We start from the raw sequence: 26253 nt of genomic DNA, 5'->3' as shown, positions 1-26253 counted from the left end.
GTTCAACAGAAAGATTCCCAAGTTCAACAGAAAGATTCCCAAGTTCAACAAGATACATCTGAAGAAGATTGAAGATTACATCAACCAAAACATTGCGTAAATAACACTGAAGATGAGAACAGTCGTCTGAAGAATCCAAATAATATGAACATATAGTAGCTTGTATTCTCAAATGATCAGCCATCAGGTACTGATCACGTTGAATGCTGCTTAACTATTTATATTAACAATATCCTGTAGCAACTTAGTTGAAATGTAAGCCTTGGTATCAACGTAAATTAGGCAAAGGGAACTAACTCATGGATTTTCTAATTAAGTCCCAGCACATTTCAATTAAAACTAATGATTTTCCTAAATTGCTCAATAAAAAGTAGAGTTTTATAAATAAACTTATATAAATATTAGAACAACTTATGCAAGTTAACCACCATTTCATATTAAGTTGATCTTGCAGTCTCCATAAAGATGAACTAACATCAAAACGCTGTAAGTTTATATATATATATATATATATATATATATATATATATATATATATATATATATATAATGTTTTTTCATTAAATATTTTTTATACCTACAGACACTAGTGGTTCATGGTTACGCAATCATCAGTGAAAGAAATGATAATTATTGCTGATCATGGGACTCTGTCAACAAAGTTAACTTTGGCTTTGCTAGCATTTTTCCCTTTAGCCACCAGGAAATAATCCTTAAATGAAAGTGAAATTAGATACTTATGAAGCTATGCGAGCAGACGTCATAACGTATTCAAAACACAGGAAATTTGTGAATGATGCTTGCAGCTAATTTGCAGCCTTATTCTCAGTTCACAAATAAGGATCAACTTTAATTTTACTTAAAGGGGCTTATAATTATAATATTGTTTTCAATACATATTTTTTATACCTACAGACACTAGTGTGTCATGCTTACACAAATTTCCTTTTTTTTGAATACGCTCATCACTGGTTGACATTATGACAAGCCTGATCACATAGCTTCATAATCATCAGAATAGTAAGTAATAATTCTGCTGGTCACAGGACTCAAACACAGTTAATAAACTCAACATTGGCTTTGCAGGCTAGTGCTCTCTCTCTCTCTTTCTCTCTCTCTCTCTCTCTCTATATATATATATATATATATATATATATATATATATTGTTACAAACGGCCACTTCATCATCATATATTTTTCCTTTATCCATTAGGATAAATATCTAATTGTATGTTTTGAACTGAGCGAGAGTCCACTAATTCATTCTTCTTCCAAATATTAAAGTTAGTCTGAGCTTGCCTCCCTGCGAAGGCAGAATTGGACAAAAGATTGAGCTTTGATGTGGGGAGATCCAGCTCCCTAGAAAGGGCACTCTGGATATAGACAGAAGTAGAAATTGTCTCAGTCATGAAGGATTTCTCTTCCACTGCCTGAGGACAGAAAGAGTGAAGTGTAGCAGCAGAACAGATGCTACACTATGATCCGGTTGATTGGTTGGTTGGTTGGTTGTTTTACGGCATATCAACCCTTTTCGAGTTATTTAATGCCGAATCCAAAGATTTTGAAGAAAATTTTTTTTAATAGAATATATTTGTTGTTTTCACGTCGGTTTCTATTTAACCCATAGTTAGGACCCTAACAGGTACTACCACTCCGGGTCAGAGTGGACCTGGGAGCAATGGTAATTAAAGGGTGCCTCCACACTCTCCAAAGCCCACAAGCTGGGGCCTCACCACTGGATATAGTTTAAGGTCATATCCAGGACCCCTATTGAGGGACTTTTACCCTCTGCAGGGGGGCAGTCGGCGTATTCTAATGCCCCACCGACAGGGCCAACTATGATCCGGTCCCGAAAGCCAAAGATTCAACTGGTAGAGATATTTCATCAGCCAAGTAGGGAAGAAAAAGAGATTTCACCAATTTTATTTTTCGATCGAAATGCGAAACCCCTTCCTTCCTCCATTGAGTCCATCCTCATTCTTCTCTGTCACCCTTAAGCAACGATGACGTGTCTTCAAGCATAGAATAGCCGTAAATATATATATATATATATATATATATATATATATATATATATATATATATATATATATATATATATATATATATTCCGGCCAAAGGTGAATTGGAATGTTTAGCTATCTGTTTCCCTGAAGCGGAAAATATCCTAATTAACACAGCGGAAAAGTTATTTTGGAAAACCGAAAATGAATGATGACGGACATGATATGAAAAGTGGGTGATAAAAAAATGGAAAAACTGTGAATTTATTATTTGAACTTTCTTTCCCCCATAAGAGAACTCTCGGTGGACTAAATACGCCGCTTATTAGCTATGTGAAAAGAAAAAGAACAAAAAAAAGAAAACAAAAAAGAATTGTAAGTGTAATTTTGTTTCTCCTTCTGTCAGACTGAGGATTCATTTTTCCTCGTGGTAATGTCATCTCCAGTTACGCTGTTAATCTCTTTTTTGCAGGATTTTCGCTCAGTTTATATGTTTAGAAATACCCCAAACACAATAATTTTGAATATACTCTTTTTGTTGAATCTTTTTTCTATTTTTAATAAGTTTATCTTATATTATTGGGAAGTGTTTGTTTCATTATTTCTCGCATTCTATTGTGTTCAATCCTTGTGTTTATTTTGTATCCCGCTTGTCTTATATGTCTTAATTGGTGTTTATTGTTTCAACTGTTTTGTAATAGAAGGAAATTTCAACTTTAATGGGACCTTAACGAGTCATACCTCTATGCAGAAAACTTGTCTGCCTGAAATAAATGTTTGAGAAAAGAAAACTCTTTAAAAGAATCCCCCTTCTTTTTTTGTGTTTTTGAATCCTCTTTCTTTTTTGTGACCCTTGTCATGTGTGCACCCATCGTATCCCGAAACGTGCTGAAGCATGCGTGATAAAATATATATTATTTTATATGGAGAAAGTGTTAATTAAAAGAAATTTTTTTAACATTTTTAATATTTTTTTAATTATCTCTTAACCATTTATTTTATATTTTGATTTAATTTTTTAATGCCTTTAATTAATTGAATTTATAAAACAAATATTATAATTAATTAAAATTTTATACTTTATATTTTAAATTATTTACATAAGATTTCAACAAATTTTAGATTAATAAAATTAAGTATTAATATTTAGATACACAATGCTTGGTGATCAAACCGTTCATCACATTAGCGATGAGCCAGCTGAACCATTTTCTGATTAATTTATCTTTTTTACAATATTTCTTTCTTTCTTTTACACCACCCAATCGTACGATATATATATATATATATATATATATATATATATATATATATATATATATATATATATATATATATATATATATATATATGGTTTCCTTTTTTCATACAATTTTTCCAGTGTCACAGTAAAGTGAAAATTTGCTTGAAGCCTAAAATTCTGGATGAAATTCTAGAAGTTCACCAAAAAAAATTGAAAGCTTACATTCATCAACAGGGAGATCTACCAAAGAATTTTTGCCACACATTTGACAAATACCAATTCCTTATAACAAATCAAGTAAGAAAAATAATTTGTCTTTCTAAATAAAAATGTTTTTTGGGGCTCATAAAATTGGGTAAAAATAGAATGAGCAATAATTATTTTAATGAATATCTAATCATAAAAAGTAACTTAAAGGGTTTTTTTTATGATTTGTTAAGAAACAAAAATAATTCAGACATATTTAAGCTGTTGTGTTACAGCAACAAACGAGAATGCATTGTTATATTTCTTCCCAGATAATTACCTCAAGGGCTTTATCTGTTATTTGAACTCCCATGTTTCACCATCTTAATGTTTCCCCCCTTCAATCATCAGTCTCTCAGCTGAATAGGGATGAATGCATGAGCATGGGCAGTGTTGAATATTCATAACATCCATTTATTTAATGAATCCAAATATTACAAGCTCGCATAAGCTATTCTCTTTCTTGCTCTATTCTCTTAGCTAACTCTTTCCTTTTTACTGCGCCCAAAATATAAAAAAATTGAATAAAGTTTTCCACTAAATATTGATGATTTCCTCGTTTGAAACAATGAAATTAGTAAGCTAGTATGATATGTTAATTCCTAATAAAATCCTGAAAATTTGACAATCAAAAAGGCCAAAAAAGAAAGTGCCATCACTATACAGTGAGCATAATATTACCCACCCCCCACATACACACATCGTACTTTCAAGATCTAGGGAACCAAACAATTAGCAAAATAATGCCAAACAAATACAAACACAATGCCACATTGTTCATTATTAACGTCTATTCACACTAACACTTTTTTGTGCCTTTTTACATGCTGAAACATTTTATAAACACAATTCGAATGCACAATGTTCGAAGCGAACAATTTACTCAAAATATCTTATAAATTAGTATAAATTATAAATTATAAATAAATTATAAATTAGTATTGACATAGAAATATTTGTATCTATTTTCTTCACAACACCTTTTTGTGAATTCAACACTTCAACCGTAACATACTTTGTTATCCATTTTTATCATTTACTAATTACAAAATTATAATTTTCAACGTGGATCTTGATATATATAGCAAAGACTCGGTTGTCATTTATATTTCAAGCCAAGACCAGTGTCATTATTTCAGCTGAATGATTAGCTGCATAAAATTTCTGAGGAACTTTTCATTATCATTCCACTTTCTAGGTGGAGCATAGGGCCAGAAACTTCAGATGAGTTACTGTATGCCACTGATGTTAAACACCAACTGCTTAGCTGAGCTGCTGACTCTTTCATATACCACTCTCTCTCTCTCTCTCTCTCTCTCTCTCTCTCTCTCTCTCTCTCTCTCTCTCTCTCACACACACACACACACACACACACACACACACACACACACACACACACACACACACACACACACACAACCCATGATCTTTATTGACTAAGCAGAGCCAATAATAACTCTTACATTCCTTTCACTATCTTGACTTTCGTTATTTTTCATTTCAGTATAATTTGGCTCAAAATATACAATGTAAAATGATGACCTCAATATTTAAGATTCAGAAAAACATTTTTCTTGCTCTTTTAACTTTTTTAATTACTAGCAGTTCCGCCTGACTTTGCTCGGGCTTCATGTACTGTTCATAACTTTATGTGCATATGTATATATTAAGAAGTGTGAATATATTATGTTATGCCTTTCTATATAATAGACTTCCTTAACTACCTTAGTAGAGACCATAGAGGTCAATTTTTTTAAAACTTTGACCCCAATTTTGACCCCTTAATATTTATTGTTCTGGGCTCAAATTAAATTAAAATATTTGACCTGTGTTCAAGTGTTCAAGTAATCTACATCTAAAATTTCAAGTGTTTAGATCCAAAATTGTCGGAGGAGTTTGGTAGAGTTCTCAAAGGTCAACTCTATAAACTTTGACCTCTTGCCAGCAAATTTTTTCCCCCAAAACTGATTAAAAAGCTTGCTGCATTTCTGAATACTCTTTATGTAAAATTTTAAATGGCTAGACCCAAAATTGGCTTAATAGTTTGACCCCTTGGAAGCCAAATTTTCAGCAAAATAACGATTAAAACGCGTGTCCTATGTCTGAATATGTAAAATTTCAAGTGTTTAGTCTAAAAATTGGCTGAGTAATTTGGTAGAGACCGCAGAGGTCAATTTTTTTAAAACTTTGATCCTAATTATGACCCCTTAATATTTATTGTTTTGGGCTCAAATCAAATTATAAAGTTAGATCCATGTTCAAGTAACCTATATTTAAAATTTTAGGTGTTTAGACCCAAGATTGGCGGAAGAGTTTAGTAGAGTTCTCAAAGGTCAAATCGTTGAACTTTGACCCCTAAACAACCAAATTTCTGGCCAAAACCCAATTAAAAAGATTTTCCCAAATCTCAATATTCCTTATGTCAAATCTCGAGTCCATAGACCGAAAATTGATAGATTTATTGCGTAGGGAAGTGTACACAGACAGACAGATAGACAGACATTTTCACTTTTATAGATACTAGCATGGGGCCCGGCGTTGCCCGGGTGTTTGAAGGTGTGTGTTGAGCAAAAAGACCTGTACTGCGAAGGGGGAAAAGAACGGGAAAAAACGTGACGTCTTTGCTGTTATGACCACCACTAAACCGGAAGTAACGTAGGTTTTAATTAAGGCTAGACAATCGAAAAAAGGGGATGACTTTCGAAAATATCGGCGAAAAAAGCGACCTCTCTCTATAGAAAAGTTCCCAGTTGAGGGTGAAGAAATTAATGTTTTTAGCCAATTTTTCGGTATTTGTCGTCTGAAGGATCAAGCTTCAAAACGATACGGATCTTGTGAAAATCCGTCGCCTCTCTCGAAAGTTTTACGCAGATATGCAAACATACATACATACATTTATATATTGGTAACTCAAATTTTCGACCCAAACCGATTAAAAAGCTTGCCCTGTCTCTAAATACCCTTTATGTAAAATTTCAAATGTTTAGACCAGAAATTATCTTTAGTAATTTGATAGAGACCGCAGAGGTAAAATTTTTAAAAACTTTGACCCCTATTATGACCCCTTAACATTTATTGTTTTGGCCTCAAATCAATTTATTAAGTTAGATCCATGTCCAAGGAACCTATATCTAAAATTTCAAGTGTTTAGACCCAAAATTGTCGGAGGAGTTTGGTAGAGTTCTCAAAGGTGAAATCGTTGAACTTTGACCCCTTAACAGCCAAATTTCTGGCCGAAAACTGATTACAAAGATTTTTCCAAATCTCACTACCTTGTATATCAAATTTCGAGTCTGTAGACTGAAAATTGACAGAGTTATTTCCTAGGGAAATGTACACAGACAGACAGACAGACAGACAGACATTTTCACTTTTATATATATACTAGCAGGGGTGCCCGGCGTTGCTCGGGTGCTTGGAGGTGTATGCTGTGCAAAAAAAGCAAAAAAACAAAAAAATGGTTAATTTTTTAAAACTTTAACCCCTATTATGACCCATTAAAATTTATAGTTTCGGGCTCAAATCACTTTATTAAGTTAGATCCAGGTTCAAGGAACCTATATCTAAAATTTCAAGTGTCTAGACCCAAAATTGTCGGAGGAGTTTGGTAGAGTTCTTAAATGTCAAATCGTTGAACTTTGACCCCTTAACAGCCAAATTTCTGGCTGACACCCGTCACATCGATTTTCCCAAATCTCAGTACCCGGTATTTCAAATTTCGAATCTATAGACTAAAAATTGACAGAGTTATTGCGTAGGGAAATGTACACAGACAGACAGACACACAGACACACAGACAGACAGACAGACAGACACGTTCACTTTTATAGATATATAGATAGATATATGTAGATAGATTGTGTTGCATCTTGGTTAATGAGTGCTATGTTATATATTGCCCACCTGTTAATGGTACTTTATTTAGCTTTCTAATTGAGCCCCATTGCCATACCGTGGAGTTGCTTTTCAACTATCTTCAGAAGTAAGAAGTAGAAACTTACATTGTATGCAGAACTTCATGAAAATGATCTTCGATAAACGGTAAATCGGCTCAATTGATATGGTAAAACAAATAAGAGATCCAGATAGAAACAGCTTAATTATTCAGAAAACAGCAAAAATCAATCAGAATATTAAGAAATGTAGAGTATTGGAGAGACTTGTTGTCACTTAGATTGTATTGAAGTCAACTAGTTCTGATAAAATAGTTTTTAATTGAGTAATTAAATTAAAGGATAAAATTAGTTAAGGCATTGTTGTAATTTTGAAACATGTTTTAACTTTTTTATTCAAATATTTTGTGAAAATCAATTTTTGAATTTTTAAAATATTTCAGGCTGAAAAGGATGTTGAAGCTTTCTTAGCTGAGGAACACACATTTGAAGATTATTGCAAAGAAGTGAAGAAATTTCAAAAGTTGATTGATGAAATTTCTTATACAATAATTAAAGTAAGTATTAGATGCCAATAATAATACTTCACCCACACTCTAATAAGATCTGGTCATTTACACTGTTTTTTTATTCAACATTTTTCAGACATTATTTATCTATAATGATGCTTTTCTCATATGTAAATGAATAGCATGACATAAATAGCACGAACCATGATATGATTGTATAAACTATTGCATTGGGATTCTCTATGAAATGTTAGAAGAAAGTTCATGTCACGATGCATACGATTGCTTGCATCACAACATGCGAAAAATTCACATAAAATTCACCTGGGATTTCGTTTTCAAATAGGTGATATTAAGAAAATGGTTCTCAAAATGAAATAGTTCTATGAAGTAAATGAAATAGTTTTATGAAGTAAACGAAATAGTTTTATGAAGTTTTCAATGTAATTAAAGCAGAAAATACCCAGCATTGCCTGAGCATCAAATTCTTACCATAAAATAATAAGATTTAAATATCCCTAAAAATTCACACAAATCTTGTTGCTTTTTTTATTTGTGGACTCAAAAGAAGAACTTTCCACAAATACTCAACCCATGCTTTTGCCTACAAATAGTAAATAAACATTTTTTTTTCTAAAATATTTTATAATTTGCTTACGAGAAAGCAGTATATTTTACTTATAAAAATATTTAAATTTTAAAATAATTAATTAGTATTTCATGAATAGGAATTGGCCGCTTTAGGAGATGGTTTGATAAGAATGCATATTTTGACATGATATAACAGTAAACAATGTTGGACATAGTCAGTACATAGATGGGTGACAATTATGGAATATCAGAGGCTCATAGTTTTGAAGTTACTATTAAACCCGTTTTTCTAACATTTGTGAGGAAGGTATAAATTTACCTTTCCTATCATTAACAATGTGCAAAATAATAGTGTAGACTCAGGATCTTCGTAATAGACCTAATCACTGAAAAATGACGTCATGCCTGAGGTTCTAGCAATAATAGTCAGACTGTCAATAGTGAAGGCAAGCTTTTTACAAAAGCATTAGAAAACTTCAAAACTTGCATTGAAAAAGAAACAAAAAAAAACATGATTTATACTGAAACTAAACTTATTCGATATTAATTTGAAAAAAAAAAAGAAAAAAGAAAACAAGAATTAATTCAAAAAAGAAAAGTTGTGTTGTTTCTGGAAATAAATATTTTGTTGTTTCATGGATTTAAAACACTAAAATTCGTTTATTATTTACTTGAAAAATTTCATTTAAAAGAAAATAAAGGAACACGATTCAATTTATATTAAAGCTAAACTCTATTCAATATAAATTAAAAAGCAAAAACAAGAATTGTCTGTAAAATTATGCATTTTTGAAGCAGGAGACATTCAAATACTACAAAAACTGAATTATGAATTTAGGGGATAAACAAGCAATAAACAAATTAAAATAAAATGATATCTAATTTTTAACATGAAAATGATTTAAATTAAAAAAAAAAAAAATTTAAATACAAACTTTCTAATGCAGAATTATATCTTTTTAGATCAAACTTATAAAATATCTGTGTGATAATTTAGTTAAAAATGGGGTTTTAAATAATAACGTTATTATTTCACCAAGATTCATATTTTGCATAAATTTCAAAAACTGATTAATCAAGGAATTTTGGATTCTTATTTGTAATAATACAGAAAATGCAGACAAATCTTTATGATGTACGCACTTGTCTGTGAATGAAACGTCATAAGGCGTTTTAGTATACGAAAATCAAATTTTATGACAAATAAGACAGGAACTGCTATGTTTCTTAGAATATGTTAACATTACAGGGCGAATAACTCAATTCGACTTATATTAAGTAGAATACTTATTATTGTTATTATTATTTTTTTTTAATGGAGAGTAGATAATGCATTGTTGATGTATTATTGGCAGCTCCCGTAACTCTCTCTTCTCCTAATTTGATTTTTCTGACAATGGGAGAAGAAAATGTTGTATTCTAGTATTTTTGCGTGAGAAATCGCCTGAGATGTCAGAAATATTTTTCTCTTCCTGCAATCACTTTCCCACAGAAGAGACGTTGCGAGCCTGTCTCTGCTTTATCGTTATTTTCATGGCAAGTGCTCGTCTGAACTCCATGGTACCCCTTCGTCAAACTTTCACGAAAAACACTCGTCTAGCTGAAACTAGTCTCAATAATTTCCCCCACTCTATGTGTCCCTAAACCTAAACGTAGATTCCATGAACAAAGCTTCTTTCTTAGAACTGCACGCCTGTGGAACTCTCTTCCATTTCCCTGCTTTTCAGCTGACTACAATATGATCGTCGTCGGGTTCTTGATGAGCCGTCCCCTTAAATAATCCAATTTACCAAATTTCCACTAACGATTACTACAATGTTGTCCCATTGACTACTGTACACTCATTTACCCTTATCCTCGAGTGGCCTCCGAGCCTGGCTAAGTGGTGACTCCTTTGTAAAAAAAAAAAAAAAAAAAACTACTGAGATTTTGTTTGTATTTAAAATAATTAAAACTTTTTGTTTCACTAGAAATTGTAAATTTTGATTTGTTTTAGTTAAATAATACTTCATCAATTTATATGGTATTTGGAATATGACAGGGTACATACATCATATAGATTTCTCTATATTTTTATTACTAGCATTTCAGCCCGGCGTTGCCCGGGTGTGTGGAGGTGTATATTGAGCAAAAAAAAAAAAAAAAAAGCGGTCAATTTTGTTAACTTTGACCCCTATTATGACCCCTTAACATTTATAGTTTTGGGCTCAAATTAAGTTGTTAAGTTCAAGGAACCTATATCTAAAATTGCAAGTGTTTAGACCCAAAATTGTCGGAGGAGATTGGTAGAGTTCTCAAAGATCAAATCGTTGAACTTTGACCCCTTAACAGCCAAATTTCTGGCCGAAAACCGATCACAAAGATTTTGCCAAATCTCAGTACTCTATATATCAAATTTCGAGTCTGTAGACTGAAAATTGACAGAGTTATTTCCTAGGGAAATGTACACAGACAGACATACAGACACACGCGCACACACACACATTCACTTTTATAGATATATAGATTAGTCGAATTCTAAATAAGAAACGAATTTTGTAAGTGTTATAAAACGTACTGGTGCAAAAAATCAAAGCTATTTTGTAATAAATATATAAACATTTTAAGTTTTTTTAAATGAAAATATGTTGGTGTTTGTTTGACTTATGGTTTTGAATGAGGATAAACATTACTTTTTAAAAAAATATTTTTATACAAAAAATAACTTCCTCACAGGAATAATAAACTTGAAACATTCTTTTTATATAACATTTTTTAATGGAATTTACCAACACCTAAAAATAGAACAGTATTCTAAGCTTATTTAAAATAAGGCCACCTATTAATTCAATACATTAAAAAAGGGGGAATACATTACCCATATACAAAAACAAAGAAAAGAAGAGGTAGTAAAAGTCAGCCTAATCTCTTTTGAGATAAGCCGTGCCATTGACTAATGGAAGCATTAACTTGTGGAATGAATAAGCAATGACATATTTTACATAATGTTGTTGAAAACATGTAAAATGTATCAAAAAAGAATGTTTTTATAACTTTTCAATTTTTAAATGAATGACAAAAGTATTACATTCTCCTTTAGGGGAGGAATAATGTAATATTTGGTACTGTTGTCATGAGACCATTTTGTCACGGACTATTTTCTCCTTTCTTTAGAGGAGGGTAGTGTAGTAGCTGTTCTATGACTATAATACCATATTCACAGGCATTACCTTCTCCTTTTATATGGTAATCTTCCCAGGTATTATCTACTCTTTTTTTGGGAGGGGGAGCAGTGCAGTTCGTTCCTCAACGTTCGATTATGTTCTTTATTTGGCGGGGAGGGATGTACTCTTCTTGTGTTATGATATAATTCTCCCAAGAATTAACTCTTCATTTTGAGGGTGGACATTCATCATGATACCATCCTTTTAGACATTATCTCCTCCCTTCATTGTTTTATGTTTATTCACCATGATACAATCCTCCCACGCAAGTAAAACTTTTGCTAGCATATATATATATATATATATATATATATATATATATATATATATATATATATATATATATATATATATATATATATATATATGTTTTATTTTTTTATTACCGTTTTATTTGTTTAGTTACATATGTTTCGGATATTGGACCATGTTTACGATGCAGCAGTCTCGTCAGATCTTACAGAAATGGTTATTATTATGGGGAGGGGGGGAGGTAAAAAGGAGGCGTAAGAGGAGAAGGGGGTGGAATTTCAATTTTAGGTTTTAAGGTTTGGCTGCTTTTGGTTGTTTAGGCCGACACTGGAGTATATGAAATAGATGAGAGAGAGAGAGAGAGAGAGAGAGAGAGAGAGAGAGAGAGAGAGAGGACTTGTGTACATTTTAGGTAGTTAAGAGTTAATACATATGCCAACACACACGCATATATGCATACATTTTTTTTAGCCACTATAACTTAATCCCTACCTAATGAGCAAAGCAAATCCATACAGATCCCTAAATAGTAAACCAACAACTTGTATTTGAACATATCTTACAATGCGTCTACCTAACCTCGCATTATTAACTATACACATTTATTTATTTATTTATTCTAACTTACTTTATTTACTTAGTATAAATATACACATGTCTCTCTCTCTCTCTCTCTCTCTCTCTCTCTCTCTCTCTATATATATATATATATATATATATATATGTCTGTATATGTGTGTATATTTTTATTTTTATGAATATGTATATTTATATAATTGTTGGTCGGTTGGTCGAATTTGTTTTACGGCATATCAACACTTTTCAGGTTATTTAATGCCGAATCCGGTGATTTTGAATAAAAATTTTTTAATAGAATATATTTGTTTTTTGCAAGTCAGTTTCTATTTAACCCATAGTTGGGACCCTAACAGGTACTACCACTCCGGGTCAGAGTTGACCTGGGAGCTATGGCAATTAAAGGGTGGCTCCACACTCCCCAGAGCCCGCAAGCTGGGGTCTCACCATCGGATATAGTTTAAGGTAATATCCAGGACCTATATAATTGTGTGTGCGTATATGTGGGTATATGTGTGTGTATGTATGTACGTATGTATGTATGTATGTATATGTACATCAGTATCTTACCGGAGATCTATGTCTCCACATATATGTATATATATATGTGTGTGTGTGTGTATGTATTTATGTATATGAGTATGTGTGTATGTGTATGCATGTCTGTATTTAGATGCATGTATGTTTGTATGTACATTGTATATATATATATATATATATATATATATATATATATATATATATATATATGTATGTGCGTATGTATCTGTGTGTGGATGTATGGATATGTACATATGTATGTGTGCGTATGTATGCGTATATGCGTGTGTCCTGGCACATGTATTAACTCTTAACTACCTAAAAAGAACTCATTGTCAACTCAAATGAACGAATCGACTTATCGTGGCTACTACGAACATTCGAAATGGAACCTCTTACTTGTCAAACGCATATGACACGTGCACAAGTCCTTCTCTCTCTCTCTCTCTCTCTCTCTCTCTCTCTCTCTCTCTCTCTCTCTCTTTCATCTATTTCATATATTCCAATGCCGGCCTAAACAACCAAAAGCAGCCAAATCTTAAAACCTAAAATTAAAATTCCCCCTCCTCCCCTTACCCCTTTTTACCTCCCTCTCCCCCTTCCCAGATCCATATATCTCCATCCACGCTTACCTGAATCTGCTACCCCCCACACACTACAATCTAATGTATTTTAACCTTCAAAACTTAACTAAAGTCGATACCCGTCTCCCTCCCCCTTATTTTCTCTTACTCCACTTTTTTTTTCTCGTATTTCCTCTAAATAATAATTTATCGTATAATAATAATAAATCATATTTCTTCCAAATAATAACAACCATTTCTGTAAGATCTGACGAGGCTGCTGGATCGTTAACATGGTCCGGCATCCGAAACATATGTAACTAAACAGATAAAATAGTAATAAAAAAATAAAACACATATTTGCTCTGCAATAGTATTGAACACTCTCTTCAGGTTTTTACTAATTACCAATTTTACTAAATATATATACATATATATATATATATATATATATATATATATATATATATATATATATATATATATATATATATATATATATATATATATCCATGGGTTCCATTCTCAAACCCATCTTCAGTGAGTTCTACATGAGTCACCTTGAAAACATGATACTCAATACCATCAATAAACCTTCTATTTATGTAAGGTATGTAGACGATATTCTCCTCCTTGCTAAGAACAACCAACAAATCTTTACATTTAAGGACCTCCTCCAAGAGAACTCGATACTCAAATTAACTGTTGAATTAAATGTTAATAACAAAATTCCTTTCCTCGATGCTTCTTGACACTTCTAATAACACTTTTAGCACCTCCAACTACAAAAAATCTACCTGCTAGAATCCTTGCTTTCTAAATTTCAAGAGTGAATAACCCCACTAATACAAAATAGCATCATCAAAAATTTCCTCAACCAAGCAAAACTTATCGCTTCCAACAAAAAATACTACTTAATGAACTAAAAAACATTAAACAAGTCCATATCAACTACAGTTTCCCAAATTATATTATTGATCAACTTATAAACTCCATGCTCCAGAAGTGAAACAATACTCCCACTAACAGTAACACCCCCCCAACACCATAACCACAATACGGGCAGCCTTTTCTATTGTAATTAAATGCGCCCAAGCTTTAAGTTAGAAGAAATCGCTATAAAAACACCATCCATGGATACATCTCTCCTGTAGACAACAATAACATTAGATTCATCATTTACTTAAATTTAAAATTTAAAACCCAAAACCTAGTTTTAAAAACAATCCCTCCTCTTGGCTCAAACCACTAAAATGGATCAACGTCATCTATCAGTTTAAATGCTCCTTGAGAGAATGTAACTCCTATATCAACAATGCAACTAATAGTTACCTTTGACATACGACCACAACATTATCACACCACCTCACATGCCATAATGTCGAATCTAGTTCCATCTTCCAACATTTGCATAAAAAACATCACCGCCCTCCCTCAAATTTCAGAGAAATCCGAGTTAACAACACCAAAATACTACACAACAAAACGAATGTGCAAAGACTCAAAATCTTAGAAGCTATATATATAAAAACGCAAAAACCTAGATTAAATCGGGTAACATTTCAGAATAGTACCAATATACTCAAATGCTCCATATAATTCCTTCTCATCCCCCACATCAACCTGTCTCTGCCACTGACCATAGAACAGGCTGGCTCTCCTCACTTCCCCCTTCCACATCAACCCCTCCACTGGTGTCAGCAATCCAACGGCTCTCGTTCGCACCCCATTTACTATTATCTAAATAAATCTTCCCATAATTCCTTACTGAGACTAACACACTTTCCTGAAGATGTGAAGATGATTTCACAAACAGTTAAAACCATGGACACTTTGAGTAGAAGAATTCTTAGATCATACATCCATAGGTTCACTGTAGTGTCCACACGTTTCCTTGAGTATTTTAATTATATTTACGTTTCCTTGAGTATTTGTAATTATATTTACGTTTCCTTGAGTATTTTTAATTATATTTACGTTTCCTTGAGTATTTTAATTACATTTACGTTTCCTTGAGTATTTTTAATTATATTTACGTTTCCTTGAGTATTTTTAATTATATTTACGTTTCCTTGAGCATTTTTATTATATTTACGTTTCCTTGAGTATTTTTAATTATATTTACGTTTCCTTGAGTATTTTAATTACATTTACGTTTCCTTGAGTATTTTAATTACATTTACGTTTCCTTGAGTATTTTTAATTATATTTACGTTTCCTTGAGTATTTTTTATTATATTTACGTTTCCTTGAGCATTTTTATTATATTTACGTTTCCTTGAGTATTTTTAATATATTTACGTTTCCTTGAGTATTTTTAATTATATTTACGTTTCCTTGAGTATTTTTAATTATATTTACGTTTCCTTTAATATTTTTAATTATATTACATTTACTTGAGTAATTTTAATTATATTTACGTTTCCTTGAGTATTTTTTATTATACTTACGTTTCCTTGAGTATTTTTAATTATATTTACGTTTCCTTGAGTATTTTAATTATATTTACGTTTCCTTGAGTATTTTTAATTATATTTACGTTTCCTTGAGTATTTTTAATTATATTTACGTTTCCTTGAGCATTTTTATTATATTTACGTTTCCTTGAGTATTTTTAATTATATTTATGTTTCCTTGAGTATTTTTAATTATATTTACGTTTCCTTGAGTATTTTTAATTATATTTACGTTTCCTTGAGTATTTTTAATTATATTTACGTTTCCTTGAGTATTTTTAATTATATTTACGTTTCCGTGAGTATTTTTAATTATATTTACGTTTCCTTGAGTATTTTTAATTATATTTACGTTTCCTTGAGTATTTTTATTATATTCACGTTTCCTTTAGTATTTTTAATTATATTTACGTTTCCTTGAGTATTTTTAATTATATTTACGTTTCCTTGAGTATTTTTAATTATATTTACGTTTCCTTGAGTATTTTTATTATATTTACGTTTCCTTGAGTATTTTTAATTATATTTACGTTTCATTGAGTATTTTTTATTATATTTACGTTTCCTTGAGTATTTTTAATTATATTTACGTTTCCTTGAGTATTTTTAATAATATTTACGTTTCCTTGAGTATTTTTATTATATTTACGTTTCCTTGAGAATTTTTATTATATTTACGTTTCCTTTAGTATTTTTAATTATATTTACGTTTCCTTGAGTATTTTTAATTACATTTACGTTTCCTTGAGTATTTTTAATTATATTTACGTTTCCTTGAGTATTTTTAATTATATTTACGTTTCCGTGAGTATTTTTAATTATATTTACGTTTCCTTGAGTATTTTTTATTATATTTACGTTTCCTTGAGTATTTTTAATTATATTTACGTTTCCTTGAGTATTTTTAATTATATTTACGTTTCCTTGAGTATTTTTAATTATATTTACGTTTCCTTGAGTATTTTTAATTATATTTACGTTTCCTTGAGTATTTTTAATTATATTTACGTTTCATTGAGTATTTTTATTATATTTACGTTTCCTTGAGTATTTTTATTATATTTACGTTTCCTTGAGTATTTTTAATTATATTTACGTTTCCTTGAGTATTTTTAATTATATTTACATTTCCTTGAGTATTTTTAATTATATTTACGTTTCCTTGAGTATTTTTATTATATTTACGTTTCCTTGAGTATTTTTAATTATATTTACGTTTCATTGAGTATTTTTTTATTATATTTACGTTTCCTTGAGTATTTTTAATTATATTTACGTTTCCTTGAGTATTTTTAATTATATTTACGTTTCCTTGAGTATTTTTATTATATTTACGTTTCCTTGATCATTTTTATTATATTTACGTTTCCTTGAGTATTTTTAATTATATTTACGTTTCCTTGAGTATTTTTAATTATATTTACGTTTCCTTGAGTATTTTTAATTATATTTACGTTTCCGTGAGTATTTTTAATTATATTTACGTTTCCTTGAGTATTTTTAATTATATTTACGTTTCCTTGAGTATTTTTATTATATTTACGTTTCCTTGAGTATTTTTAATTATATTTACGTTTCCTTGAGTATTTTTAATTATATTTACGTTTCCTTGAGTATTTTTAATTATATTTACGTTTCCTTGAGTATCTTTAATTATATTTACATTTCCTTGAGTATTTTTATTATATTTACGTTTCCTTGAGTATTTTTAATTATATTTACGTTTCATTGAGTATTTTTAATTATATTTACGTTTCATTGAGTATTTTTATTATATTTACGTTTCCTTGAGTATTTTTAATTATATTTACGTTTCATTGAGTATTTTTAATTATATTTACGTTTCCTTGAGTATTTTAATTATATTTACGTTTCCTTGAGTATTTTTAATTATATTTACGTTTCCTTGAGTATTTTTATTATATTTACGTTTCCTTGAGTATTTTTAATTATATTTACGTTTCCTTGAGTATTTTTAATTATATTTACGTTTCATTGAGTATTTTTAATTATATTTACGTTTCCTTGAGTATTTTTAATTATATTTACGTTTCCTTGAGTATTTTTAATTATATTTACGTTTCCTTGAGTATTTTTAATTATATTTACGTTTCCTTGAGTATTTTTATTATATTCACGTTTCCTTTAGTATTTTTAATTATATTTACGTTTCCTTGAGTATTTTTAATTATATTTACGTTTCCTTGAGTATTTTTAATTATATTTACGTTTCCTTGAGTATTTTTATTATATTTACGTTTCCTTGAGTATTTTTAATTATATTTACGTTTCATTGAGTATTTTTTATTATATTTACGTTTCCTTGAGTATTTTTAATTATATTTACGTTTCCTTGAGTATTTTTAATAATATTTACGTTTCCTTGAGTATTTTTATTATATTTACGTTTCCTTGAGAATTTTTATTATATTTACGTTTCCTTTAGTATTTTTAATTATATTTACGTTTCCTTGAGTATTTTTAATTACATTTACGTTTCCTTGAGTATTTTTAATTATATTTACGTTTCCTTGAGTATTTTTAATTATATTTACGTTTCCGTGAGTATTTTTAATTATATTTACGTTTCCTTGAGTATTTTTTATTATATTTACGTTTCCTTGAGTATTTTTAATTATATTTACGTTTCCTTGAGTATTTTTAATTATATTTACGTTTCCTTGAGTATTTTTAATTATATTTACGTTTCCTTGAGTATTTTTAATTATATTTACGTTTCCTTGAGTATTTTTAATTATATTTACGTTTCCTTGAGTATTTTTAATTATATTTACGTTTCCTTGAGTATTTTTAATTATATTTACATTTCCTTGAGTATTTTTAATTATATTTACGTTTCCTTGAGTATTTTTATTATATTTACGTTTCCTTGAGTATTTTTAATTATATTTACGTTTCATTGAGTATTTTTTTATTATATTTACGTTTCCTTGAGTATTTTTAATTATATTTACGTTTCCTTGAGTATTTTTAATTATATTTACGTTTCCTTGAGTATTTTTATTATATTTACGTTTCCTTGATCATTTTTATTATATTTACGTTTCCTTGAGTATTTTTAATTATATTTACGTTTCCTTGAGTATTTTTAATTATATTTACGTTTCCTTGAGTATTTTTAATTATATTTACGTTTCCGTGAGTATTTTTAATTATATTTACGTTTCCTTGAGTATTTTTAATTATATTTACGTTTCCTTGAGTATTTTTATTATATTTACGTTTCCTTGAGTATTTTTAATTATATTTACGTTTCCTTGAGTATTTTTAATTATATTTACGTTTCCTTGAGTATTTTTAATTATATTTACGTTTCCTTGAGTATCTTTAATTATATTTACATTTCCTTGAGTATTTTTATTATATTTACGTTTCCTTGAGTATTTTTAATTATATTTACGTTTCATTGAGTATTTTTAATTATATTTACGTTTCATTGAGTATTTTTATTATATTTACGTTTCCTTGAGTATTTTTAATTATATTTACGTTTCATTGAGTATTTTTAATTATATTTACGTTTCCTTGAGTATTTTAATTATATTTACGTTTCCTTGAGTATTTTTAATTATATTTACGTTTCCTTGAGTATTTTTATTATATTTACGTTTCCTTGAGTATTTTTAATTATATTTACGTTTCCTTGAGTATTTTTAATTATATTTACGTTTCATTGAGTATTTTTAATTATATTTACGTTTCCTTGAGTATTTTTAATTATATTTACGTTTCCTTGAGTATTTTTAATTATATTTACGTTTCCTTGAGTATTTTTAATTATATTTACGTTTCCTTGAGTATTTTTAATTATATTTACGTTTCATTGAGTATTTTTATTATATTTACGTTTCCTTGAGTATTTTTATTATATTTACGTTTCCTTGAGTATTTGTAATTATATTTACGTTTCCTTGAGTATTTTTAATTATATTTACGTTTCCTTGAGTATTTTTAATTATATTTACGTTTCCTTGAGTATTTTTATTATATTTACGTTTCCTTGAGTATTTTTAATTATATTTACGTTTCATTGAGTATTTTTATTATATTTACGTTTCATTGAGTATTTTTATTATATTTACGTTTCCTTGAGTATTTTTAATTATATTTACGTTTCCTTGAGTATTTTTAATTATATTTACGTTTCCTTGAGTATTTTTAATTATATTTACGTTTCCTTGAGTATTTTTAATTATATTTACGTTTCCGTGAGTATTTTTAATTATATTTACGTTTCCTTGAGTATTTTTAATTATATTTACGTTTCCTTGAGTATTTTTATTATATTCACGTTTCCTTTAGTATTTTTAATTATATTTACGTTTCCTTGAGTATTTTTAATTATATTTACGTTTCCTTGAGTATTTTTAATTATATTTACGTTTCCTTGAGTATTTTTATTATATTTACGTTTCCTTGAGTATTTTTAATTATATTTACGTTTCATTGAGTATTTTTTATTATATTTACGTTTCCTTGAGTATTTTTAATTATATTTACGTTTCCTTGAGTATTTTTAATAATATTTACGTTTCCTTGAGTATTTTTATTATATTTACGTTTCCTTGAGAATTTTTATTATATTTACGTTTCCTTTAGTATTTTTAATTATATTTACGTTTCCTTGAGTATTTTTAATTACATTTACGTTTCCTTGAGTATTTTTAATTATATTTACGTTTCCTTGAGTATTTTTAATTATATTTACGTTTCCGTGAGTATTTTTAATTATATTTACGTTTCCTTGAGTATTTTTTATTATATTTACGTTTCCTTGAGTATTTTTAATTATATTTACGTTTCCTTGAGTATTTTTAATTATATTTACGTTTCCTTGAGTATTTTTAATTATATTTACGTTTCCTTGAGTATTTTTAATTATATTTACGTTTCCTTGAGTATTTTTAATTATATTTACGTTTCATTGAGTATTTTTATTATATTTACGTTTCCTTGAGTATTTTTATTATATTTACGTTTCCTTGAGTATTTTTAATTATATTTACGTTTCCTTGAGTATTTTTAATTATATTTACATTTCCTTGAGTATTTTTAATTATATTTACGTTTCCTTGAGTATTTTTATTATATTTACGTTTCCTTGAGTATTTTTAATTATATTTACGTTTCATTGAGTATTTTTTTATTATATTTACGTTTCCTTGAGTATTTTTAATTATATTTACGTTTCCTTGAGTATTTTTAATTATATTTACGTTTCCTTGAGTATTTTTATTATATTTACGTTTCCTTGATCATTTTTATTATATTTACGTTTCCTTGAGTATTTTTAATTATATTTACGTTTCCTTGAGTATTTTTAATTATATTTACGTTTCCTTGAGTATTTTTAATTATATTTACGTTTCCTTGAGTATTTTTAATTATATTTACGTTTCCGTGAGTATTTTTAATTATATTTACGTTTCCTTGAGTATTTTTAATTATATTTACGTTTCCTTGAGTATTTTTATTATATTTACGTTTCCTTGAGTATTTTTAATTATATTTACGTTTCCTTGAGTATTTTTAATTATATTTACGTTTCCTTGAGTATTTTTAATTATATTTACGTTTCCTTGAGTATCTTTAATTATATTTACATTTCCTTGAGTATTTTTATTATATTTACGTTTCCTTGAGTATTTTTAATTATATTTACGTTTCATTGAGTATTTTTAATTATATTTACGTTTCATTGAGTATTTTTATTATATTTACGTTTCCTTGAGTATTTTTAATTATATTTACGTTTCATTGAGTATTTTTAATTATATTTACGTTTCCTTGAGTATTTTAATTATATTTACGTTTCCTTGAGTATTTTTAATTATATTTACGTTTCCTTGAGTATTTTTATTATATTTACGTTTCCTTGAGTATTTTTAATTATATTTACGTTTCCTTGAGTATTTTTAATTATATTTACGTTTCATTGAGTATTTTTAATTATATTTACGTTTCCTTGAGTATTTTTAATTATATTTACGTTTCCTTGAGTATTTTTAATTATATTTACGTTTCCTTGAGTATTTTTAATTATATTTACGTTTCCTTGAGTATTTTTAATTATATTTACGTTTCATTGAGTATTTTTATTATATTTACGTTTCCTTGAGTATTTTTATTATATTTACGTTTCCTTGAGTATTTGTAATTATATTTACGTTTCCTTGAGTATTTTTAATTATATTTACGTTTCCTTGAGTATTTTTAATTATATTTACGTTTCCTTGAGTATTTTTATTATATTTACGTTTCCTTGAGTATTTTTAATTATATTTACGTTTCATTGAGTATTTTTATTATATTTACGTTTCATTGAGTATTTTTATTATATTTACGTTTCCTTGAGTATTTTTAATTATATTTACGTTTCCTTGAGTATTTTTAATTATATTTACGTTTCCTTGAGTATTTTTATTATATTTACGTTTCCTTGAGTATTTTTAATTATATTTACGTTTCCTTGAGTATTTTTAATTATATTTACGTTTCCTTGAGTATTTTTTATTATATTTACGTTTCCTTGAGTATTTTTAATTATATTTACGTTTCCTTGAGTATTTTTAATTATATTTACGTTTCATTGAGTATTTTTTATTATATTTACGTTTCCTTGAGTATTTTTAATTATATTTACGTTTCCTTGAGTATTTTTAATTATATTTACGTTTCCTTGAGTATTTTTATTATATTTACTTTCCTTGAGTATTTTTAATTATATTTACGTTTCCTTTAGTATTTTTAATTATATTTACGTTTCCTTGAGTATTTTTAATTATATTTACGTTTCCTTGAGTATTTTTAATTATATTTACGTTTCCTTGAGTATTTTTATTATATTTACGTTTCCTTGAGTATTTTTAATTATATTTACGTTTCCTTGAGTATTTTTAATTATATTTACGTTTCATTGAATATTTTTAATTATATTTACGTTTCCTTGAGTATTTTTAATTATATTTACGTTTCCTTGAGTATTTTTAATTATATTTACGTTTCCTTGAGTATTTTTAATTATATTTACGTTTCCTTGAGTATTTTTATTATATTTACGTTTCATTGAGTATTTTTATTATATTTACGTTTCCTTGAGTATTTTTATTATATTTACGTTTCCTTGAGTATTTGTAATTATATTTACGTTTCCTTGAGTATTTTTAATTATATTTACGTTTCCTTGAGTATTTTTAATTATATTTACGTTTCCTTGAGTATTTTTATTATATTTACGTTTCCTTGAGTATTTTTAATTATATTTACGTTTCATTGAGTATTTTTATTATATTTACGTTTCATTGAGTATTTTTATTATATTTACGTTTCCTTGAGTATTTTTAATTATATTTACGTTTCCTTGAGTATTTTTAATTATATTTACGTTTCCTTGAGTATTTTTATTATATTTACGTTTCCTTGAGTATTTTTAATTATATTTACGTTTCCTTGAGTATTTTTAATTATATTTACGTTTCCTTGAGTATTTTTATTATATTTACGTTTCCTTGAGTATTTTTAATTATATTTACGTTTCCTTGAGTATTTTTAATTATATTTACGTTTCATTGAGTATTTTTTATTATATTTACGTTTCCTTGAGTATTTTTAATTATATTTACGTTTCCTTGAGTATTTTTAATTATATTTACGTTTCCTTGAGTATTTTTATTATATTTACTTTCCTTGAGTATTTTTAATTATATTTACGTTTCCTTTAGTATTTTTAATTATATTTACGTTTCCTTGAGTATTTTTAATTATATTTACGTTTCCTTGAGTATTTTTAATTATATTTACGTTTCCTTGAGTATTTTTAATTATATTTACGTTTCCTTGAGTATTTTTATTATATTTACGTTTCCTTGATCATTTTTATTATATTTACGTTTCCTTGAGTATTTTTAATTATATTTACGTTTCCTTGAGTATTTTTAATTATATTTACGTTTCCTTGAGTATTTTTAATTATATTTACGTTTCCTTGAGTATTTTTAATTATATTTACGTTTCCGTGAGTATTTTTAATTATATTTACGTTTCCTTGAGTATTTTTAATTATATTTACGTTTCCTTGATTATTTTTATTATATTTACGTTTCCTTGAGTATTTTTAATTATATTTACGTTTCCTTGAGTATTTTTAATTATATTTACGTTTCCTTGAGTATTTTTAATTATATTTACGTTTCCTTGAGTATTTTTAATAATATTTACGTTTCCTTGAGTATTTTTAATTATATTTACGTTTCCTTGAGTATTTTTAATTATATTTACGTTTCATTGAGTATTTTTAATTATATTTACGTTTCATTGAGTATTTTTATTATATTTACGTTTCCTTGAGTATTTTTAATTATATTTACGTTTCATTGAGTATTTTTAATTATATTTACGTTTCATTGAGTATTTTTAATTATATTTACGTTTCCTTGAGTATTTTTAATTATATTTACGTTTCCTTGAGTATTTTTATTATATTTACGTTTCCTTGAGTATTTTTAATTATATTTACGTTTCCTTGAGTATTTTTAATTATATTTACGTTTCATTGAGTATTTTTAATTATATTTACGTTTCCTTGAGTATTTTTAATTATATTTACGTTTCCTTGAGTATTTTTAATTATATTTACGTTTCCTTGAGTATTTTTAATTATATTTACGTTTCCTTTAGTATTTTTAATTATATTTACGTTTCATTGAGTATTTTTATTATATTTACGTTTCCTTGAGTATTTTTATTATATTTACGTTTCCTTGAGTATTTGTAATTATATTTACGTTTCCTTGAGTATTTTTAATTATATTTACGTTTCCTTGAGTATTTTTAATTATATTTACGTTTCCTTGAGTATTTTTATTATATTTACGTTTCCTTGAGTATTTTTAATTATATTTACGTTTCCTTGAGTATTTTTAATTATATTTACGTTTCCTTGAGTATTTTTATTATATTTACGTTTCCTTGAGTATTTTTAATTATATTTACGTTTCCTTGAGTATTTTTAATTATATTTACGTTTCCTTGAGTATTTTTTATTATATTTACGTTTCCTTGAGTATTTTTAATTATATTTACGTTTCCTTTAGTATTTTTAATTATATTTACGTTTCATTGAGTATTTTTAATTATATTTACGTTTCCTTGAGTATTTTTAATTATATTTACGTTTCCTTGAGTATTTTTAATTATATTTACGTTTCCTTGAGTATTTTTAATTATATTTACGTTTCCTTGAGTATTTTTAATTATATTTACGTTTCATTGAGTATTTTTATTATATTTACGTTTCCTTGAGTATTTTTATTATATTTACGTTTCCTTGAGTATTTGTAATTATATTTACGTTTCCTTGAGTATTTTTAATTATATTTACGTTTCCTTGAGTATTTTTAATTATATTTACGTTTCCTTTAGTATTTTTATTATATTTACGTTTCCTTGAGTATTTTTAATTATATTTACGTTTCATTGAGTATTTTTATTATATTTACGTTTCATTGAGTATTTTTATTATATTTACGTTTCCTTGAGTATTTTTAATTATATTTACGTTTCCTTGAGTATTTTTAATTATATTTACGTTTCCTTGAGTATTTTTATTATATTTACGTTTCCTTGAGTATTTTTAATTATATTTACGTTTCCTTGAGTATTTTTAATTATATTTACGTTTCCTTGAGTATTTTTATTATATTTACGTTTCCTTGAGTATTTTTAATTATATTTACGTTTCCTTGAGTATTTTTAATTATATTTACGTTTCATTGAGTATTTTTTATTATATTTACGTTTCCTTGAGTATTTTTAATTATATTTACGTTTCCTTGAGTATTTTTAATTATATTTACGTTTCCTTGAGTATTTTTATTATATTTACTTTCCTTGAGTATTTTTAATTATATTTACGTTTCCTTTAGTATTTTTAATTATATTTACGTTTCCTTGAGTATTTTTAATTATATTTACGTTTCCTTGAGTATTTTTAATTATATTTACGTTTCCTTGAGTATTTTTAATTATATTTACGTTTCCGTGAGTATTTTTAATTATATTTACGTTTCCTTGAGTATTTTTAATTATATTTACGTTTCCTTGAGTATTTTTATTATATTTACGTTTCCTTGAGTATTTTTAATTATATTTACGTTTC

At 27.2% G+C, this 26253-nt stretch overlaps 1 protein-coding gene across 1 annotated transcript in view; it reads left to right on the top strand.

Moving 5' to 3' along the window:
* Nucleotides 1-26253, top strand: part of LOC145292020 (dynein axonemal heavy chain 7-like) — a 475961-nt gene that overhangs the window by 177320 nt on the left and 272388 nt on the right. Inside the window, exons 11-12 of the mRNA XM_080138024.1 lie at nucleotides 3386-3544; nucleotides 7830-7943. Coding sequence (XP_079994150.1) covers nucleotides 3386-3544; nucleotides 7830-7943 — 273 coding nt within the window. The remainder of the gene's footprint in view (nucleotides 1-3385; nucleotides 3545-7829; nucleotides 7944-26253) is intronic.

The sequence above is a fragment of the Euprymna scolopes genome, chromosome 13 (assembly GCF_053919585.1).
Source record: "Euprymna scolopes isolate OS-2025 chromosome 13, ASM5391958v1, whole genome shotgun sequence".
Lineage (NCBI taxonomy): Eukaryota > Metazoa > Mollusca > Cephalopoda > Sepiida > Sepiolidae > Euprymna > Euprymna scolopes.
This window is presented reverse-complemented; position numbering and strand designations above follow the sequence as displayed.